The sequence below is a fragment of the Callorhinus ursinus genome, unplaced genomic scaffold (genome assembly GCF_003265705.2).
Source record: "Callorhinus ursinus isolate GAN/ISIS: 27379988/994484 unplaced genomic scaffold, GSC_fseal_2.0 scaffold4, whole genome shotgun sequence".
Classification (NCBI taxonomy): Eukaryota; Metazoa; Chordata; class Mammalia; order Carnivora; family Otariidae; genus Callorhinus; species Callorhinus ursinus.
In genome coordinates, this window is record NW_027397066.1 from 70,347,299 (window position 1) to 70,365,415 (window position 18,117).

At 40.6% G+C, this 18,117-nt stretch overlaps 2 protein-coding genes across 17 annotated transcripts in view; both read right to left on the minus strand.

Moving 5' to 3' along the window:
* Positions 1-18,117, minus strand: part of SLC10A6 (solute carrier family 10 member 6) — a 156,975-nt gene that overhangs the window by 45,668 nt on the left and 93,190 nt on the right. For 14 of the 16 annotated variants that reach the window (XR_012377970.1, XM_073891912.1, XM_073891902.1 and 11 more), the window contains exon 1: positions 6,847-6,976. The exons of 1 other annotated variant lie outside the window; for it this stretch is intronic. Coding sequence is in view for 1 of the 15 variants with exons in the window: in XM_073891904.1 (XP_073748005.1) it covers positions 6,847-6,934 (88 nt within the window). In the remaining 14 variants the exon portion in view is untranslated. Of the gene's footprint in view, positions 1-6,846; positions 6,981-18,117 lie in introns of those variants that run through there. One more of the 16 variants, XM_073891904.1, reaches the window with a different exon arrangement.
* On the minus strand, positions 6,847-10,548 carry CUNH4orf36 (chromosome unknown C4orf36 homolog). Its single transcript, XM_073891916.1, has 4 exons — positions 10,359-10,548; positions 9,386-9,522; positions 7,402-7,556; positions 6,847-7,167 (listed from the first exon to the last, which is right to left on the minus strand). Exons 2-4 carry the CDS (start codon positions 9,448-9,450, stop codon positions 7,034-7,036), a joined length of 354 nt encoding a protein of 117 aa, XP_073748017.1. The 5' UTR covers positions 9,451-9,522; positions 10,359-10,548; the 3' UTR covers positions 6,847-7,033.

Here is an 18,117-nt window from a genome sequence, read left to right on the forward strand (position 1 = left end):
AGGAATTACAGATGACCCCTAGGTTTTTAGCCTACATAATGCAATGGAAAGAGCACTATTTACTGGAATGAAAAAGAAGTTAACTATTCTTAAGATCATGATGAAAAGAGGCTAAAGAAACCAAGTGACAGCAAGACCCCAATAATTTGTCTGAGATGACACAACTACTAAGTGGTGGAACTGGTGTTCAATCCCAGGGGGTCCATGCCCTACACCTAATGCTCTAAATCTGTTCTACACTGGATATAAATAGTACTTAAAGACAGTGAACAAAGGGAGAGTTCTTTTTCCCCCTTTATGCTTGCTGCCCTGTCAAGCCATTGGCAAAAGCATCAAGATCCTGGCCCAGCCCTGTCCCCAAACTTTCCCCCTATGATGTTAGAATTCTGCTCTGCTCTGTTATTGCCCTTCCTTCCTTGCAGGGTTATTGTGAGGACTACAGGATATAAAAGAGTTTCTACATCTAAGTTTTTATTATGTGGGTTTTTTTCTTTTCTCTTTTTCCTTCTCTCTCCCCGTCTTCTGAACCTTGATAAAATGTTTTCATTGAGGACATTTTTATCAACTGAAAAAAAATGAAGATTCTTTCCAAAAATTTCAGTTATTTACTATTAAATGTCTATGCCATAATATTTTTCATTAAAAATAAAACACAGCATGCAATTCACCTAAGGTTTCGGTATCTAAGCCATTTTCCCTAAAGGCCTGCCTCTTCTACACTGCCAACCAAAGTTTCAGAATGTTCACTGCCACTCCTCGTTCATTCTGCATACTCCTCCTGGATGAGCTCAAAGACACCCATGGCTTCACCTTTCTTCTCTACACCCACTCCTTCCTGAGCAGCACACCTGTAAAGCCCACTGCTCCTAGAGATCTCCACTCGTGTCTACCAAGAACTTTGAACACCAACATACCTAAAATCAACATATCTCCCACACACCCAAGACAGTTCTTCCTTTCCCAAACCCACAATCTGGAATTCACCCTAAATTCCTCCCTTTCATTCACCCACATCCCCTCACTCAACCACATCCAATCAATTACAGTGTCTTGTGGTTTCTACCCCTTCCATGACCCCTGAGTCAGACCTGTACTAGCCACGCTAGTACATGTACTTCCTTAAGTTATGCACGGTCACACCTGGATTACTAAGGGAAGATAGGCAATCATGAATAAAACAGGTTACTTTTTAGAAAGGAGAGGGGCAAGCCTTCAGAGGAAAAAAAAAGGAGAGCAGAAATTAAAAACTTATAATAGTTAGAGGATAAAACTGAGAGCTTCTTCCAGAAACTGGAGCAAAAGACAAAAGGATGGAAAACAGGAGAGAAAAGATAAAAAATTAGAAAGCCAGTACAGAAGATGTAGCATATGAATAATAGTACTTCTAGAATGTAGAGAGAAAATGAAAAGGTAGAAATATCTACCAAAAAATTTAATACAATTTCCCACAACTGAAGGAAATGAATTTCCAGGTTGCGAGGGCCTGTGTAGTACCAAGCACAATGGGTACTGGTAGAGTAGTTACTGCTATCTGTGTTAGTGCTTACTCTGCGCCAGGCACTGTTCTAGGTGCTTTACATATTTAACTCATTTACTTGTCACAACTATCACTATCCACTTCTTAATTTTTTTTTTAGAGCGAGAGCACGTGAGTTGGGGGAGGGTCAGAGGCAGAGAGAGAATCTTAAGCAGGCTCCATGCCCAGCACAGAGCCCAATGAGGGGCTCGATCTCATGGCCCTGAGATCATGACCTGAGCCAAAATCAAGAGTCGGACATTTAACCAACTGAGCCACCTAGGTGGGCCCCTATCACTACCCACTTTTTACAGAAAATGAAACTAAAGCACAGGAAAGTTAAATAATTTGTCCAAGATGACACAGCTTAATAAGTGATGGAACCAGCATTCAATCCTGGTGGCTCATGCTCTACATCCAATGCTGTACATCGCCATGCTACATTGGATTATTAGTCTTACACCATGATTCCTATCAGAACAGTGGGATCTAGAAGATGCTGTAGCTTCCAGAGAGAAAAAAGCAGGTCTCAGGGAAAGCATCCAAAGTAAAAATGACTTTGGAATGCTCACTAACAATATTAAAAACTAAAAAGAAATACACAAATCCTTCACAATTTTAAATGAACATTATTTACAACCTACAATTCTACACTCAGCCAATCTATCAATGAAATCTGAGCAAAAAATACAGACTTTGGACAATAGGACCTCAAAAAAATACCCTCCCACGCACCCTTTCTCAGGTAACTACTGGAGGATATGCTCCACTGTAATAAAAAAATAAATAAACCAAGAAAGAGGATGGACAGATACAGAAGAAACAGGAGCAACTACATCAAAGAGTGTGAAGTGAATCCCCATGATAACAGAAATCATAGAGAGCTACATAAGAGTGTGGAAATAAACAGTTCAGGGTAAAGCAGGATAAGACTTCTCAAGAAGACGAAATGATAGCATACATAGGATTGTTTTGAGAAGACTGATAACTGGCAAAGAGCTTGGGGTTTAGTGATAAATACATTACAAACTAAGCAAATATAAACTCTAATTACTAAATTACTAAATACTGCGCATGCACACACACACACACACACAATGGCAGGAAAGGAAAAGTAGTAATAGTCTACCACATAGCTCAGCTGTTAAGTATTTACACACTATTATGTTAACATAATAGTGTCATAATAACGTTAACATTTAATATTGATCTAACCAAAATTATAATATAACCTATATTTACAGGTAGATAGAAATGGTATGTATGTGTGTTGAGGATGGAGGAAAGAAAAGGAAAAAATGCTATCTTCTATATGGGAAGTCAATACCTAAAAAAGAAAAATCCAAGAAGTAGCAAAATCAAAGCATTATTTAGAGACATGAAGGTAAATAATAAAACAAGTGAAAGAGATAAAATTAGTTGCCTCCATAGAAGTGGAAATGAGTGGTGAGGATCCACAGAGCTACTGGTTTTTTGTTTTGTTTTGTTTTTAAGATTTTATTTATTTATTTATTTATTTATTTATTTGAGAGAGAGAACACGAGCCAAGGAAAGGAGCAGAGGGAGAGAGACAAGCAGACTCCCCACTGAGCAGGGAGCCCGATGTGGGAGTCGATCCCAGGACCCTGGGATCATGACCTGAGCTAAAGGCAGACACAACCAACTGAGCCACCCAGGCGCCCCTAAATAAATCTGATTTTTAAGAAATTAAAACTTATTAAGAGCAACAATGTTAGATACATTGTACAGTAGATTTGTGGTCTTTAGATTGAAAAATATTTCTAGTTTTCCAAGACACTATTGGAGGTGTTATCTCCAGCCCAGATGAACTAGTGACAGTGACCCTAAAAGGGAAAGTGCAAGCTACTCAGTGGGACATGAACGACAGAAACAAACACACAATTAATCCCATTACCATCCAAAACATATGTGATTAATTTTTTAAAGAAAATAGTAAATTGGTTTTGATTTCTGAAGAAATAGAAACACACTGAATTTTTGCTAAAGACTGGTCTTTGGTTGTGTAATTATAAAATGGAATTTTCCCACATTTTAAGCAGTTAGCAACCCAGCTGTCATATTTATGATAATAACATTGATGAAGGGGGAAAAAAACTAGTCAACTGGAAGAAAGAACTGGCGAGGACAAATGTGTAAAAAAGGTGGAGAGAAGTGGTACAACTGGGTAACACAGAGAAAATCCCAGACGCTCTACCAAGAAACTTTGGGAGTGGCTCTGGTTGGCAGATAAGCAACTTACACAAAGCACATGTGAATTTTATAAAGCCAATCTGATCTAGCAATGTGGAAGCTCCACCTCCTCAAAGTTATCCAACCTAGACTACATCCAGACCCCCTGTGCTCCTGAAAGCTATTTCCAGGCCTAAGGATCACTAAATCAAATGCATCACTGACATCATAATTCCTAAGAGCAAGTGTCCTCCATGTGAGCCAGCATATCACAGGTAGGAGAAAGTATCTGAAGATAATTCAGATGATAGCTTCTAAATATTTTGAAACAACCACCACCAGATACAACTCCCCAGTGAAAAGTCAAACTGTGGGCCCACACGGGTGGATTATGGTCCCCTAGGTATGCTTTGATCAGTCCATCCCTTACAAAATTGGAAATGGTCACATTTATAAAATTTGCATTTCTGTAAATACAGATGAACTGATATGATGTCTAAAATTTACTTCAAAATAATCTGGTGGGATGCACCTGGGTGGCTCAGTTGGTTGGGTGTCTGACTTCAGTTCGGGTCATGATCCCAGGGTCAGGCTCCATGCTCAGCAGGAAGTCTGCTACTCCCTTTCCCTCTGCCCCTCTCCCCACTCATGCTCTCTCTCTCAAATAAATAAATAAATAATCTTTAAAAATATCTAACTTATTAAAAAACTATAATAAAATATAATAAAAAACAATCTGGTGGTAGGGACTTGCGAGGGTGGAAGTGGAAAATGAGTGAGTGTAAGTGAAATAATATTAGCCATGAGTTCATAAGTGCTGTTCAGTGAAGGAGACATGGAAGTTCATTTTCTTGTTCTTGCTACTTTTGTTACATTTGAAATTTTCGCAAAAACACAATAACCAGTTGTGTTCTTTTTCCTCTTTATTTCATCTCCTCTTGCAAAACTGGAAGATTCACTCTGGGAAATATTGAATTGGATGATATTTTCCCCCTGATACCATTCCAGAACGGCATCAGTAGACTAGAGCTAATGAAGAAAAGTGAAGAGAGTCTAAGAGACTTGTGGGGTACCATCAGGAAGACTAATATAGGGCACCTGGGTGGCTCGATAGGTTAAGTGTCTGCCTTCGGCTCAGGTCATGATCCCAGGGTCCTGGAATCGAGCCCCGCGGGGAGCCCGCTTCTCCCTCTCCCTCTGCCTGCTGCTCTCTCTGTCAAATAAATCAATAAATCATCTTAAAAAAAAAAAAAGACATGGGGCGCCTGGGTGGCTCAGTCGTTAAGTGTCTGCCTTCGGCTCAGGTCATGGTCCCAGGGTCCTGGGATTGAGTCCCGCATCGGGCTCCGTGCTCGGTGGGAAGCCTGCTTCTCCCTCTCCCACTCTCCCTGCTTGTGTTCCTTCTCTCACTGTGTCTCTCTCTGTCAAATAAATAAATAAAATTTAAAAAAAAAGACGTAAGTGACAAACTGACTCTCAGAGATTATTGTTTTTAAAACAGAAATGATCAGGAGATGCCATAGGTACAGTGGCCAGATTTTGAACTAAAAAATCAGGTCATGTATGGTCTGGCAAGTATATATACATTGAAAGAACAAAACCCAACTCTTGAAAATTCAAGACTTTTGGTCTCCACAAAGGTCAACAGAGTCAGGCCAATATAATACATCTTTGCTCTGGAGATTATAGCAGTAAAAAGGTAGTGATGCTCACAGTAATTACCAGAATATTGAGTATTATAATACTCTAATACTATAATAATATAACTCTAATCTACTATTAGAGTAGCTCTCATTGTGGGCCAGTTTCCATTTAATCCTCAAGACAACTGTGTAGGAGGTACCAGTATCATCCCTGTTTTACATGTAAGAAAACTGAAACTCAGAGACATAAAGCAACTCTCCCCAAGTCACACCGCTGTAAGTAGCCAAGCTGAGAGTTGAAGAAGGCAGCCAGGTGTAAAGTATGAACTCGTAACCACGAGGCCAGGAGACCTTTTAGAACGAGGCTAAGATAACAGAAGACACTTAAACACCTACGGATTCATCTAACAAACACTAAATTGTGCTCAAATATAACTTTCACTTTTTTAAAAGATTTTATTTATTTATTTATTTGCCACAGAGAGAGAGAGGGAACACAAGCAAGGGGGAGTGGGAGAGGGAGAAGCAGGCTTCCCGTGGAGAAGGGAGCCTGATGCGGGGCTCGATCCCAGGACCCTGGGACACTTAACGACTGAGCCACCCATGCGCCCCCTCAAATACAACTTTCATACCCAAGTGTGCTGTACTGGATTCAAATTCTAGGAAAATTGGCTCCTGCTAGTCCAACATTATCCAGCTAATCAAGTCCCCATTCTCTAGCCTCTCTGTAAATAAGCATTTTCCTTAAAATAAGGTCTTTGCATTTTCATGTCATTTTCACATATGTATGTGTGTTTCACATGATCCAAGGGCATCCCAGAGAGACAATATGAAATGAAGCAAAAGGGCAAAAGGGAAAAGATGATTTTTTAGGAAAACAAAAGCAGAAAGTAAGTTCTACTTTCTACTTTAAAGTACTACATGACAGGGGCACCTGGGTGGCTCAGTCAGATAAGCATCCAACTCTTGATCTCAGCTCAGGTCTTGATCTCAGGGTTGTGAGTTCAAGCCCCACCTTGGGCTCCATGCTGGGCATGGAGCCTAGATAGATAGATAGATAGATAGATAGATAGATAGATAGATAGATAGATAAAAATAAAGTATGGTATGAGAATAGTAAATGATGTTTCACTGAACATTGGAAACTAAAGAGTTACTAAAATGAAACCTAAAATTTTTCTTAACCAAACAATTTTCAGTCTACCATGTTTAAAAGAATTTTGCTTGGGGTGCCTGGCTGGCGCAGTCTGTGGAGGATATGACTCTTGATCTCAGGGTTGTGAGTTCAAGCCCCAAGTTGGATGTAAAGATTACTGAAAAATAGAATCTTTAAAAAAAAAAAAAACAGAATTTTTCTCTCTCCTTTTTGGCGTCTCAAAATGCAAATTCAAAATAATATCTCTGACGAGTTTCCTCTTTCCTTAGTGCAATTGAACAAAAATCACAATGAATAATCATATAAATGACTCAATTCCAGCTACTTTTTCATCTACTTACAGTGTTGTCTCTTGTGGTACAAAGGAAGGGACACAGAAGATCTGTCAGAGCTGTCCATTAACCCACTGGCTAATCTACCAGTGGGCATTCATATGTCTGTACCAAACTTCACACAGTAAAAGGTTGGAGACCTTCATTGCCTTTGGACGTGGAAAGCACTGAGTACAGATTTGATTATGAGATGATATCACTTAGGTGGAAGAGGTCTTCTCAAACCAACTTGCCTTTCCCTTAGGGAAAGCTGAATTTCCACAGCTACATTCTGCTGACATTTCAGGTGATTCAAGCGCTTCATTTCATACTCCCTTTCAAGTTTGAGGGCTGGAAAACAAAATACATGGAGCAATCCAACTGACATTTCTCACCAGGCATAATATTGTTAAAAATGAACACTGAATCACACGGCAAAATTCACATTCTTAGATACTAAACAAGAAGGGCTACATAGATGAAGGGTATGGGTGTGAGTGAGTATATTTAAACATTTCTCTGATAATAAGCAAAATAACACAGATAAAATTTGCTATTTACTAAAGTAGCTCTTACAGAACTTACATTCTGCAGAAGGGAGCAGAGCATTCTTAATGGCTTTAGTTTTTCTGAGGCATAAAGGGCTACCAAATGTAATTTTTCCCAAGAAAGGTGACTTGATGTTGGCTAGGTTCGTATACCAGGTCTTTGTAAGCAGTGCAAGTTCCCAAGGTTCCTGTCTGGGGCAAAAATTCATTAATTCATTCAATAAATATTTCCTGAGCATCTATTGTGGGATATACAGAAGACATCTTAACTCTCAGTTCCATTTTCCACTAGATATTTTCGCTTATGGGGGGAATTCAGGATTTTCCAGAGTTGTAAATCTAGCCAGGAGAAGGAGCTTTACATTAAATGTATAATGTATAACGTGTATATTTTATATATATATACACACACACACATAGAGATATATTGAAAATTATGATAAATTATAATGGCAGGAACTTTTGTTAAAAAATAGCCTCCCTGCAGTCAATCTAATCTTTCCATGTCTTTTAAGAGGATATAGTTAAAAACTGTATGCTCCAAGTCTTTTATGGCTGATCACAAATATGGTCATATTAGGGAAGGAAAAAGGGGGAATAATCGTGCATTGAGCAGGGTGCTTGGCATACACAAAGGCTTTGAATGTGTGATCTTATTTTAATCTTTACAACCACCATGCAGGAAGACAAGGAAACTGAGACTTGGAAGTTAATTAAGAACCAGAGCTGGTACTTAGCCTAGGGGTAGTTATTTAGAAGCACTAGTACCAAGAGAATCCTCAGAAAACTGGAGAAGGGGGTGGAGGAAATCCCAAACTATAATATTAAAAATAATCACCATGAACTTCAAATGAATTGTTTTATATGTGCTAATTTGGAAATTCAAAATGTCAACTACATGTTTCTCATCTCAGAGAGTCCATACACGAGGAAAGGTGAAAGACCTGCTTTGATACAAATCGGGGAAACGAGTATTCTGTACATGGGTCTACTTGTTTTCCTCCTCTAGCTTCCTTGCTACTTCAACATCTAACTTTAAAGAGTGACTTGAGGTCTACAATTATTATAAATGCATTTGAACAAGGGCACAAAAATGTATTTATAAGAATGTTCACTGAAGCATTGTTTGTCCAAAAAAATTTCACAAAATAGCCTTAATGTCTATCAAGAAGAGCCTGGTTAAACACACTGTGGTTCATACACAGAATGAAAGAATGAGGTTTATCCTTATATGTTGATTTGGAAAGATGAGCAATAAAACAGCTAATTTTTATCTAGCACTTACTATATGCTGGGCACTGTTTTATCAGTTTACACATATGAACACCTTTAATTGCCACAGCAACCCTATGAAGTAGGTGGATGCTATTATTATGCTCATTTGAGAGATTAGGAAACAGCAGTAGAACAACTTGCTCAAGATCACAAGGCTCTTGGTCATGGGTTTAGGATTTGAAACCAGAAAGTCGGACTCTAGAATCTGAGGTCTTAACCATTAGGCTATATAAGATATGGTGGGGGAGGGAGCAAAGTTCATAGCTCCCTCTGCCTGCCGCTCCCCCTGCTTGTACTCTCTCCCTCTCCCCGTCTCTTTCTCAAGTAAACAAATTAAAAAAAAAAAAAAAGATATACCGGACACCAAGACATTTTTAGGTAGATTTACACTATGTACGGAGGTATTTTAACGTAGTTGACAGGTATTTTAACGTAGTAGATGTTGCTTTGGAGTCAGAAGACAGACTTCCATCTCTGTCACTTGTTTACTCCATGACTGAGTGACTTTGATCAACCCACTTTGCCAAAAATCAGTTTGTGTTGTTTTGTTGTAAAGACCAAGTAAGATAACTTATAAATTCTTATTAAAAGCATTTTCCCTTTTTAAAAAAAATCACTATTCAGATAACTGAAAACACCTCGCATAGTCCAGTATCTCATGGAGAACCTAAGGGTTTCCGGTACTGCTATTTTACCAAGGACACTCCTCACCCCTAGTCAGTGCTCACCGTGATGAAAATACTTACACTTTATAACAACTGCCCTGCAATATGGTCTTCACTGTGTTCTTTCTTGGCAAGCCATAAGCCATGGTGAATTACCACCGTCCAAGTTCTTAACATAAGTGCCTGATGGAATGATTGGCATACTCTGTTCGCTTTACCTGAAATGTTTGCAACACCCAGAATTAATGACTTTCACTTTAATACCCACATAATAAAAAGATTTAGAAAAAGCATTTCTGGGGCGCCTGGGTGGCTCAGTCGTTAAGTGTCTGCCTTCAGCTCAGGTCATGATCCCAGGGTCCTGGGATGGAGCCCCGCATCGGGCTCCCTGCTCGGCAGGAGGCCTGCTTCTTCCTCTCCCACTCCCCCTGCTTGTGTTCCCTCTCTCACTGTCTCTGTCAAATATATAAATAAAATCTTAAAAAAAAAAAAAAAGCATTTCTGAATGTCAGAACATCCCTCATAAAACATTCCTTGAAGCTGAACTCCTAATGTACAACCGTGTTCTCTTTCATTTTCCATGAACTCATTTTATCATTTCTTGCCATGTACGGAGAAAATGCCAAGGTAACGACATCGGCATTCCATCACCTCCCAAGCCTGCCAAACTGGTTCAAACACCTCACCCAAACGTGTCTGACTTTGGCAATGTTAAGCGACAATTGGTTCTGCGGGTACCGGAACTTCCCGTTCCGCGCCCGAGCCCTTTAAAGGAGCTAAACCTTCCCAGGTTTTCCCTTTTTCCAAAAATCTCTGCTTACCAGAAAGCGGCCCACCGTACGCGCCCCTCCCACGCCACTCCCACCGCCCCACCCACGCACACTTCGGAGGGGCCAGCCTCTCCCCAGCCCCCGCGCGCAGTTCCGAGCAGGACGCGCCTCTGGGAAGCGGGTGGAGCTTCGGCCGCTTGCCGAGCCCGCGGCGGAGGGGCGGGTCCTCCCCGCCCCTCCCCTCCCTTCCCCTCCCCCCGCCCCTTCCCACGCCGGCTCCCCACCTCTCCTCCCACCCCCACCCGACGGGCGGCCGGCACTCCCAGTCAGCCGGGGCCCCGAGGGTGGGTTCCCGGAGTAGGGAGAGAGGAGGGCGGGCGCCCGCGCCAGAAGACCCGCGCTCGCTGGTCTCGGAGGGTCGTGATCCCACGCGGGCCGAGGGCGGAGCGCGCGCCCGATTAGACGCCCATGGCCGCGCACACCTGCGGGCCCGCGCCGCGGGCACACGCCTCCTTCTTGCTCGCGCCCGAGCTGCGGGCCGCGCCCAGGGCCGGGATGCCTCGCGTCACACGGAGGCCTCAATAATGGGCTTTATGGTGCCAGTTCCTTCCGCCAGGGGCGCGGGGAGCCAGGCCCGGAACGGGGGCCCTCGGGGCCTTCGGGTTAAGCAACCAAGGCCCGCACACACTTGACGGAACAAAACTTAGGAGCAAAAGCTGTAAGCTAGGCCTTTCTCTGAAAATGACACTTTTAAATGTCAGGGTGTTGTATTAAGCGACCCGGGGATTTGGTTATGGGGACCATTTGGGGGCACCACTTAAAGAAATGTGCTCCGTTCTGACGTGTTCACCGTGAGCGAGGCTCACCGGTGACGCCTGAGGAGCGGAGGCGCTGTTGTCAAGGTTCACTCTCCCTGGTGGGTCAAGCAGCTAGAAACGCTAAAAAGCCCGGAGCCTACCTGTGATAGGTTATGTGTTCATCGTGGTCAGGGCAAGACAGATTAGAAAAGGTAGCCTGATGGACCAGTTTCTGAAGTCGTTACCCTGTGGTGATTCAGGATGAATCTGTATTTTAATACATCGTAGATGGTCACCACTTAAACGTCAAAGGAAAATAGCCCACCTATTTTTCACATGGGTTTTGGAGTCAGAACAGGTTTGGAATTCTAGTTCTACCACTTGCTAACTTCAAAGTCTTGCCTATGTAAATTCTCCAATCCTCAATTTCTCTATCTGTAAAACAAGTATCAGACTCTGTATCTTGCAGGGTCCTTGTGAGGATTAAAGAGCATGTCTTGTGCATTCTCTGCCAACACGGTAAGTGACTGACTGTCTGATTTTGCGCCTAGTAACAACTTTATGAGATAGGCAAGGGATACTTACTATTCCAATTATGGAGAGGAGGAATGAACTCAGGTTAAAGGACTGCCTGAAGTGGCGCAGCTCACGAGTTGCAGGGCCAACTTTTGAAGCTAAACACGGTACCCTTTCCACCCTGACAAGATACCTCTGATACTAGCTCCTGTCTAATTAGGATAGGCTGGTAGGCTTGAACCAACCACCTTTGAAGGTGCTTTTTGCTTCCCCAAAACTAGAAGGTGAGGACTCCTTCACTCTTTAACATTTCTGTTCCAGTGCCATTGGAAAAGGAGCCTCAACGAGTGAGAGTGGGTGTTAGTTTTTAACACAAAGAATCTTGAATCCATTACTGGGCTGTAACATCGATGTGGTAGATTTTGAACTGAATTTTTTCAAACAAATTAACATAGAATGGTGTGGAGGGTGAGGAGTGAGAGTACATCATACAAATAAGTCTAAGTATTGTTTTGTGGAACTTATATATATATATATTTTTAAGAGTGACGTGGATATGATAGTTTCATGTTAATTTATTTATTTGACAGAGAGAGACACAGCGAGAGAGGGAACACAAGCAGGGGGAGTGGGAGACGGAGAAGCAGGCTTCCCACGGAGCAGAGCCTGATGCGGGGCGGATCCCAGGAGCCTGGGATCCTGACCCGAGCCGAAGGCAGACGCCCAATGACTGAGCCACCCAGGTGCCCCTGTGGAACTTTATTTTTGTTATCCATACAGACTCTTTTTCATGCCTGTGTGTGTATGCAGTTTCAATATAAAGTATAGTCTCACAATGGGTCTAAAAAGTGTGAAAGCCACTGTCTAAGATCATTTCATTTTAGAGATTAAAAAACAGAGACCAAGTTGTTAACTGAAATCACACCCAGGTGGGGCGGAGACAGGCCACTTGAGCATTGTGGCTCATGGAGCTGTGGCTGTTCTCTTTTTATGGAGGAAGAAATCAAGATCCAGGGAGACGATGATGTGTCCAGGACCCCACTGAGAGAGATTAGACAGCCTGTGATTTCTCCAACTTTGAACCTCATTTCCTGTATATGTATATGATTCCTGAGAATTGTGTTTAGTTATTTCCTATGGGACTCATTTTGAACAAATACGGTAGAAGTTACAGAGATGACTTCTGAGACCAGGTCATAAAAAGTATTGTGGCTTCCTTCTTGTGGTCTCTCTTGGATCACTAACCCTAGAAGAGATCAGATGCCATGTTAGGGCACACTCAAGCCACCTTATGGAGAAATTCACATGCAGAGGAATAGAGGCCTCTAGCCAACCACTGGTGAGGTGCTGAGGCCTCTTGCCATCACTCATGTGAGTGAGCCAGCTTGGAAGCAGATCCTCTAAGGCTCCATCAAGCCTTCAGATGACTGCAGCCCCAGCTGTTGTCTTCACTGAAACTTCATGGTAGACCCTGAGTGAGAACCACCTAGCTAAGCCATTCCAGGATTCCTGGCCCTCAGGAAATATGAAAATAAATGCTTATCATTTTAAGCCACCAACCTTTAGAGTATTTGTTACAGAGCAACAGATAACTAATATACACTGTCTTTTTTTTTTAAGATTTTATTTATTTATTTGACAGAGAGAGAGAGAGCACAAGCAGGGGGAGTGGGAGAGGGAGAAGCAGGCTTCCCGCTGAGCAGGGAGCGCAAGGCAGGGCTCCATCCTAGGACGCTGGGATCATGACCTGAGCCGAAGGCAGACGCTTAACTGACTGAGCCACCCAGGCGCCCGCACGAAGCGTCTGATTGTAGAAGGAATATTTTACACAGAGGAAAATAGTCATATTTTTATCATTGAGATTAATAGTTTGATAAAAATGAACAGTAAAACACATTATGTCTTAGAGATTCTTCTGGGCAGCTGAAATCTCATCTAGGACCAGTTAAGAGCCTTAAAAACTGTCAACACAGAAAATATATGGTAAGTACCACTCTCCCACATGTCTTTAAAAACAAAAATAACATTAAATCCTATAGAAGGTGGAAGGATATCCAATAGAGATCTGGTTCTCACTCCACCCCCATAAAGACTATTTTAGTATTTTCTTTTGAATTATCACATCATATCTAAACATTTCTCGGTCTCCCACCCAGCCCCTCTCTCTTCTTTCCTCCTCCTCCCTTCCTTTCTTTTCTCTATGATCTCTCCCTCCCTGCTTTTCTGGTGCCCTACACACATCTTTCTATTGGGTAAGCCTTCACTGATGATTCCAAAAAGTTGGCAGGGTTCATTCAAATTGGTTAGGAGAGCTCTGCTGCCACCTACTGTTAGAACTAAGGTACAAAGAGGTATGCCAAGAGACATGCTATCCCCTAACAACAAAAGAGCAATAGTAGTGTGATATTTACTACACTTTGGACACTGTTCAAGGTACTTCCTACACATTGCCTAATTTAATTATCACAACCATAGATGCTATTATAAATTTAGTGGTGTGAGTGTTTTTAGGGATATTAGAGAAGTAAAAACAGGCACCTCAAGCATGAATAACTTTTCTAAAGTCACAAAACTTGACCCAAGACTATGCAATTCTGATATTTTTCTCTGTACCATACTGTACATTCTCCCAGGATTGTAATTAGGGCAAGGTTTTCAGGTATAAACTTTAAATATTTTTGCAGCTGCCCTTTTCAAATATTCTTTTAATTTCTCATCATACATATATTAATAGAATATTGTTGGGCACCTTCTCCATGCCAGCAATCATTCTTCTCCCTGCAATCTGAACCTCGCAGCTTAGTGGGGAAGGGGATACTAGTTTCCCTAGGACAGTTAAGGAAGAAGGGTTTATAGGGCTACTAAATGACTTGCTTACAATTACACAACTAGTAAATTGCAGAACCTAATTTAGCCCAGGTCTATTTCATTCCTGACCTACCTCTTTTGAGTTCTCTGGATCCCCTGACTGAACTATATATCCCTCTATTTGTGAAACGTCCACCACATCCTTACAATAACATTGACTACCCACCCGTTTTGTTTGAAATTGAGAGTAGGTTTCTTTTTTTTTTAAAGATTTTATTTATTTGAGAAAGAGAGCACAAGCGGGGGGAGCAGCAGAGGGAAAGGAAGAAGCAGGCTCCCTGCTGACCAGGGAACCCAATGTGGGGCTCCATCCCAGGACCCTGGGATCATGACTTGAGCCGAAGGCAGATGCTTAACTGAGCCACCCAGGTGCCCTGACATAGTAGGTTTCTGTATCTTAAACACATTAGTGCCTGACCAACACAGAAAATAATAGCCACAGCTAGTGTCCAGACTCCTCTCCTCTCCTTAGAGGTATAAATTACAATTTCCCAGGTGCCCAGTTGATAAACTCCCGTTCTTTGGGAGCAAAGCAGGTCAAAATCTATTACCTAATCCAAGATTATGGTGTATGATTTACAGCCTAGGATTCTCCCCAGGACAAAAGCTAGAGCAGTAAGGATCCCTGGCTGACTCTGGCAGGCACAATGAACCTGCATCTGCCATGGAGCAAGTCACACCAGGATAGCTAGCCCCTGACAACTACACTGGAATTCCTTCACTGTGCAAGCATAAGGCGTTAGTTGTAAGAATACGAAGAAAGATATTTCTTTACACATTGTAATATATGAGGGCTGTGGAGTGTTACAATGTCACCCTGTAAAGTACTAATTAAAACAAAAGATTTATCTACTTTAGTCCAATTGACATTTCAATTTCATGCTAATTTGTAATAACTAGGAAAGTAGGAACAATTAGAAAATTAAAATGAGGTCTCCAGTTGTTCATTAAACATTTGTTAAAATTATTCACATTTTATTGACTTTTCAAATAAATAATAAATCATATCAATTGAACTTTCTCTTGAAGAGATACAGACCAGATGAAGAGGTGGTATGCTCTGATAGAAAAGGTCTAACTAGGAATCAAAAAACCTAGGCTAGAGACCCTTTATAAATATGAAAAGTTTCTAAGCCTTTGTGTCATTTATGAAACCGAACCAATATCACCCCAAAATATTTTTATGATTGATTCCATGAATCTGTCTAAATCTTCCACATAATTACACTACTAAGTTTTTAATAAGTTAGCAAATGACTTTTAATAATTTTACCTGTTTTGTATTTTGACATATTTATGTAAAGAATTCATTAAAGTTCAGGGTGCCTGGCTGGTTCAGTAGGTAGAGCATGTGACTCTTGATCTTGGGGTCATAAGTTCAAACCCCATGTTGGGCATAGACATTACTTAAAAATAAATAAATAAATAATTCATTAAAGTTCATATAGGATATAAAGTTTATTTGTCCTAACCTTCTTTTTTTGAAGATTTATATCCCAGAGTTACAATATCCATATAGTCCTTTTAATTTTATTCATCTCAGTGGTTCATAGTTCATCGTAAGCTTTCATTCAGTTAGATTCAAGCCAATTTAACACACATATATTGAGCACTTTCTGTATGCAAAGCTTTGTGATTGACCCCCATAGTCTAAAATTTGTCCCTCTTCTCCCTCTTCCCCCATACGTAAAAAAAGCTCTCTTTTAGAGAGAGTTTTTTACAGCTACATGTAAAAGAATGAAACTGGACCACTTTTTTACACCATATACAAAAATAAATTCAAAATGGATTAAAGACTTAAATGTAAGACCTGAAACCATAAAATTCCTAGAAGAAAACATAGGAGGTAAGCTCTATGACATCACTTTTAGCAATACTTTTTTGGATCTATCTCCTGAGGCAAAAAGGAGATAAGGCGCACCTGGGAGTCTCAGTTGTTAAGCATCTGCCTTCAGCTTAGGTCATGATCCCAGGGTCCTGGGATTGAGCCCTGCATCGGGCTCCCTGCTCCGCAAGAAGCCTCCTTCTCCCTCGCCCACCCCCCTGCTTGTGCTGTGTCTCTCTCTGTCAAATAAATAAATAAAATCTTTTTTAAAAAATGGACAGAGGCCTTGAATAGACATTTTTTCAAAGAAGACATCCAGATGGCCAACAGACACAAAGATACTCAAAATCCCTAAAGATCAGGGAAGTGCAAATAAAAACCTCAATGAGATACCACCTCACAAGGGTCAGAATGGCTAGTATCAAAAAGACAAGAAATAACAAGTGTTGACAAGGAAGAGGAGAAAAGGAAACTCTTTGGTGGGAATGTAAATTGGTGCAGCCACTATGGAAAAAGTGTGGAGATTCCTCAAAAAATTAAAAATAGAAATACCGTATGATCCAGCAATTCCACTTCTGGATATTTAGCCAAAGAAAATGAAAACACTAAAAAAGACATATGCACCCCTATGTTTATTGCAGCATTATTTACAATATCCAAGATATGGAAACAACCTAAGTGTCCATCAATAGATGAATGGATAAAGAAGATGTGGTATATATATATATATATACACACACAATGGAATATTACCTGGCCATAAAAAAGAATGAAATCTTGTCAATTGCAACCACATGGATAGACCTAAAGTGTACTCTGCTAAGTGAAATAACTCATACAAAGACAAACACCATATGATTTCACTTATATGTGCAATCTAAAAATAAAGCAAACGAAGAAGCAAAATAAAACAGAAACAGACTCAGATATAGAGAATGAACTGTTGGTTGGCAGAGAGGAAGAGAATGGGGGTGTGAACAAAATAGGTGAAGGAGATTAATGATCTTCTAGTTATAAAATAAATAAGTCACGGGGATGAGAAGTACAGCATAGGGAATATAGTCAATAATAGTGTAATAACTATATGGTGACAGTAACTAGACATGCCATGGTGACCATTTCTTGGTGTATATAAATATCAAGTCACTATGTTGTACACCTGAGACTAATACAATATTGTATGTCAATTATTGTTCAATACAAAAAGTAAAAAGAAGTAAAGCTCTTTTTTCCCATGGAGATGTAAGTCAGTTATGAAAAGTATATATTCTCAGCTTGGAGAAATATGGAAAAAGAAATTATCACCACTCTTTCTGTCAGTTGTGAAAGTTGTCTTGAAAGAATTAAGATTCCCTTTTTAAGCCAAAATCTAAAATTAGAATGTATATAAGCCCCCACAGACGTTAAATAGCAATCTACTTAAATTCAGGATTTAAGAGAAAGGAATTATTTCAAAGTGTAGAACTTCTTGGACTTGCTCAAGCACTTCCTAATGATAAAACTGTCTTTGAATTTTACTGCTTAATTCTTTTCCATCTGCTTAATTTTCTAAGATGTTCTTTTTTATAATTTTATTGAGGGATAATTGGCTATTATTACTGTATATATTTAAAGTGTACAATGTAATGATTTGGTATGCATATACATTGTAAAATGATTACTAAGGGGCGCCTGAGTGGCTCAGTCAGTGAAGCATCTGCCTTCAGTTCAAGTCATGATCCCAGGGTCCTGGGATTGAGTCCCATGTTGGGCTCCCTGCTTGATGGAGAGCCTGCTTCTCCCTCTCCCCCTGCTCCCCTGCTCCTCTCTCTCACTTGTACTATCTCAAATAAATAAATAAAATCTTTGAAAAATATTTTTAAAAATAAAATGATTACCAAGATCAAGATAATCAACACATCCACCATCCCACATAGTTAATAGTTAACATGGTTAACTCGTGTGTGTGTGTGTGTGTGTGTGTGTATGTAGTGAGAATGCTTAAGTCTCCTCCCCTTGAGTGTGACCCTCTTCTAACAAATAGAATTTTCTGTACTT

Coding starts and splice junctions, on each gene's coding strand:
- CUNH4orf36 (XM_073891916.1), bottom strand. CDS start 9,450: ATGGCTTATGGCTTGCCAAGAAAGAACACAGTGAAGACCATATTGCAG. Junction 7,557..9,385: donor CAGGGCAGTTGTTATAAAGT/GTAAGTATTTTC, acceptor TTTTTGCCCCAG/ACAGGAACCTTGGGAACTTG. Junction 7,168..7,401: donor TCTGCTCCCTTCTGCAGAAT/GTAAGTTCTGTA, acceptor TTTGTTTTCCAG/CCCTCAAACTTGAAAGGGAG.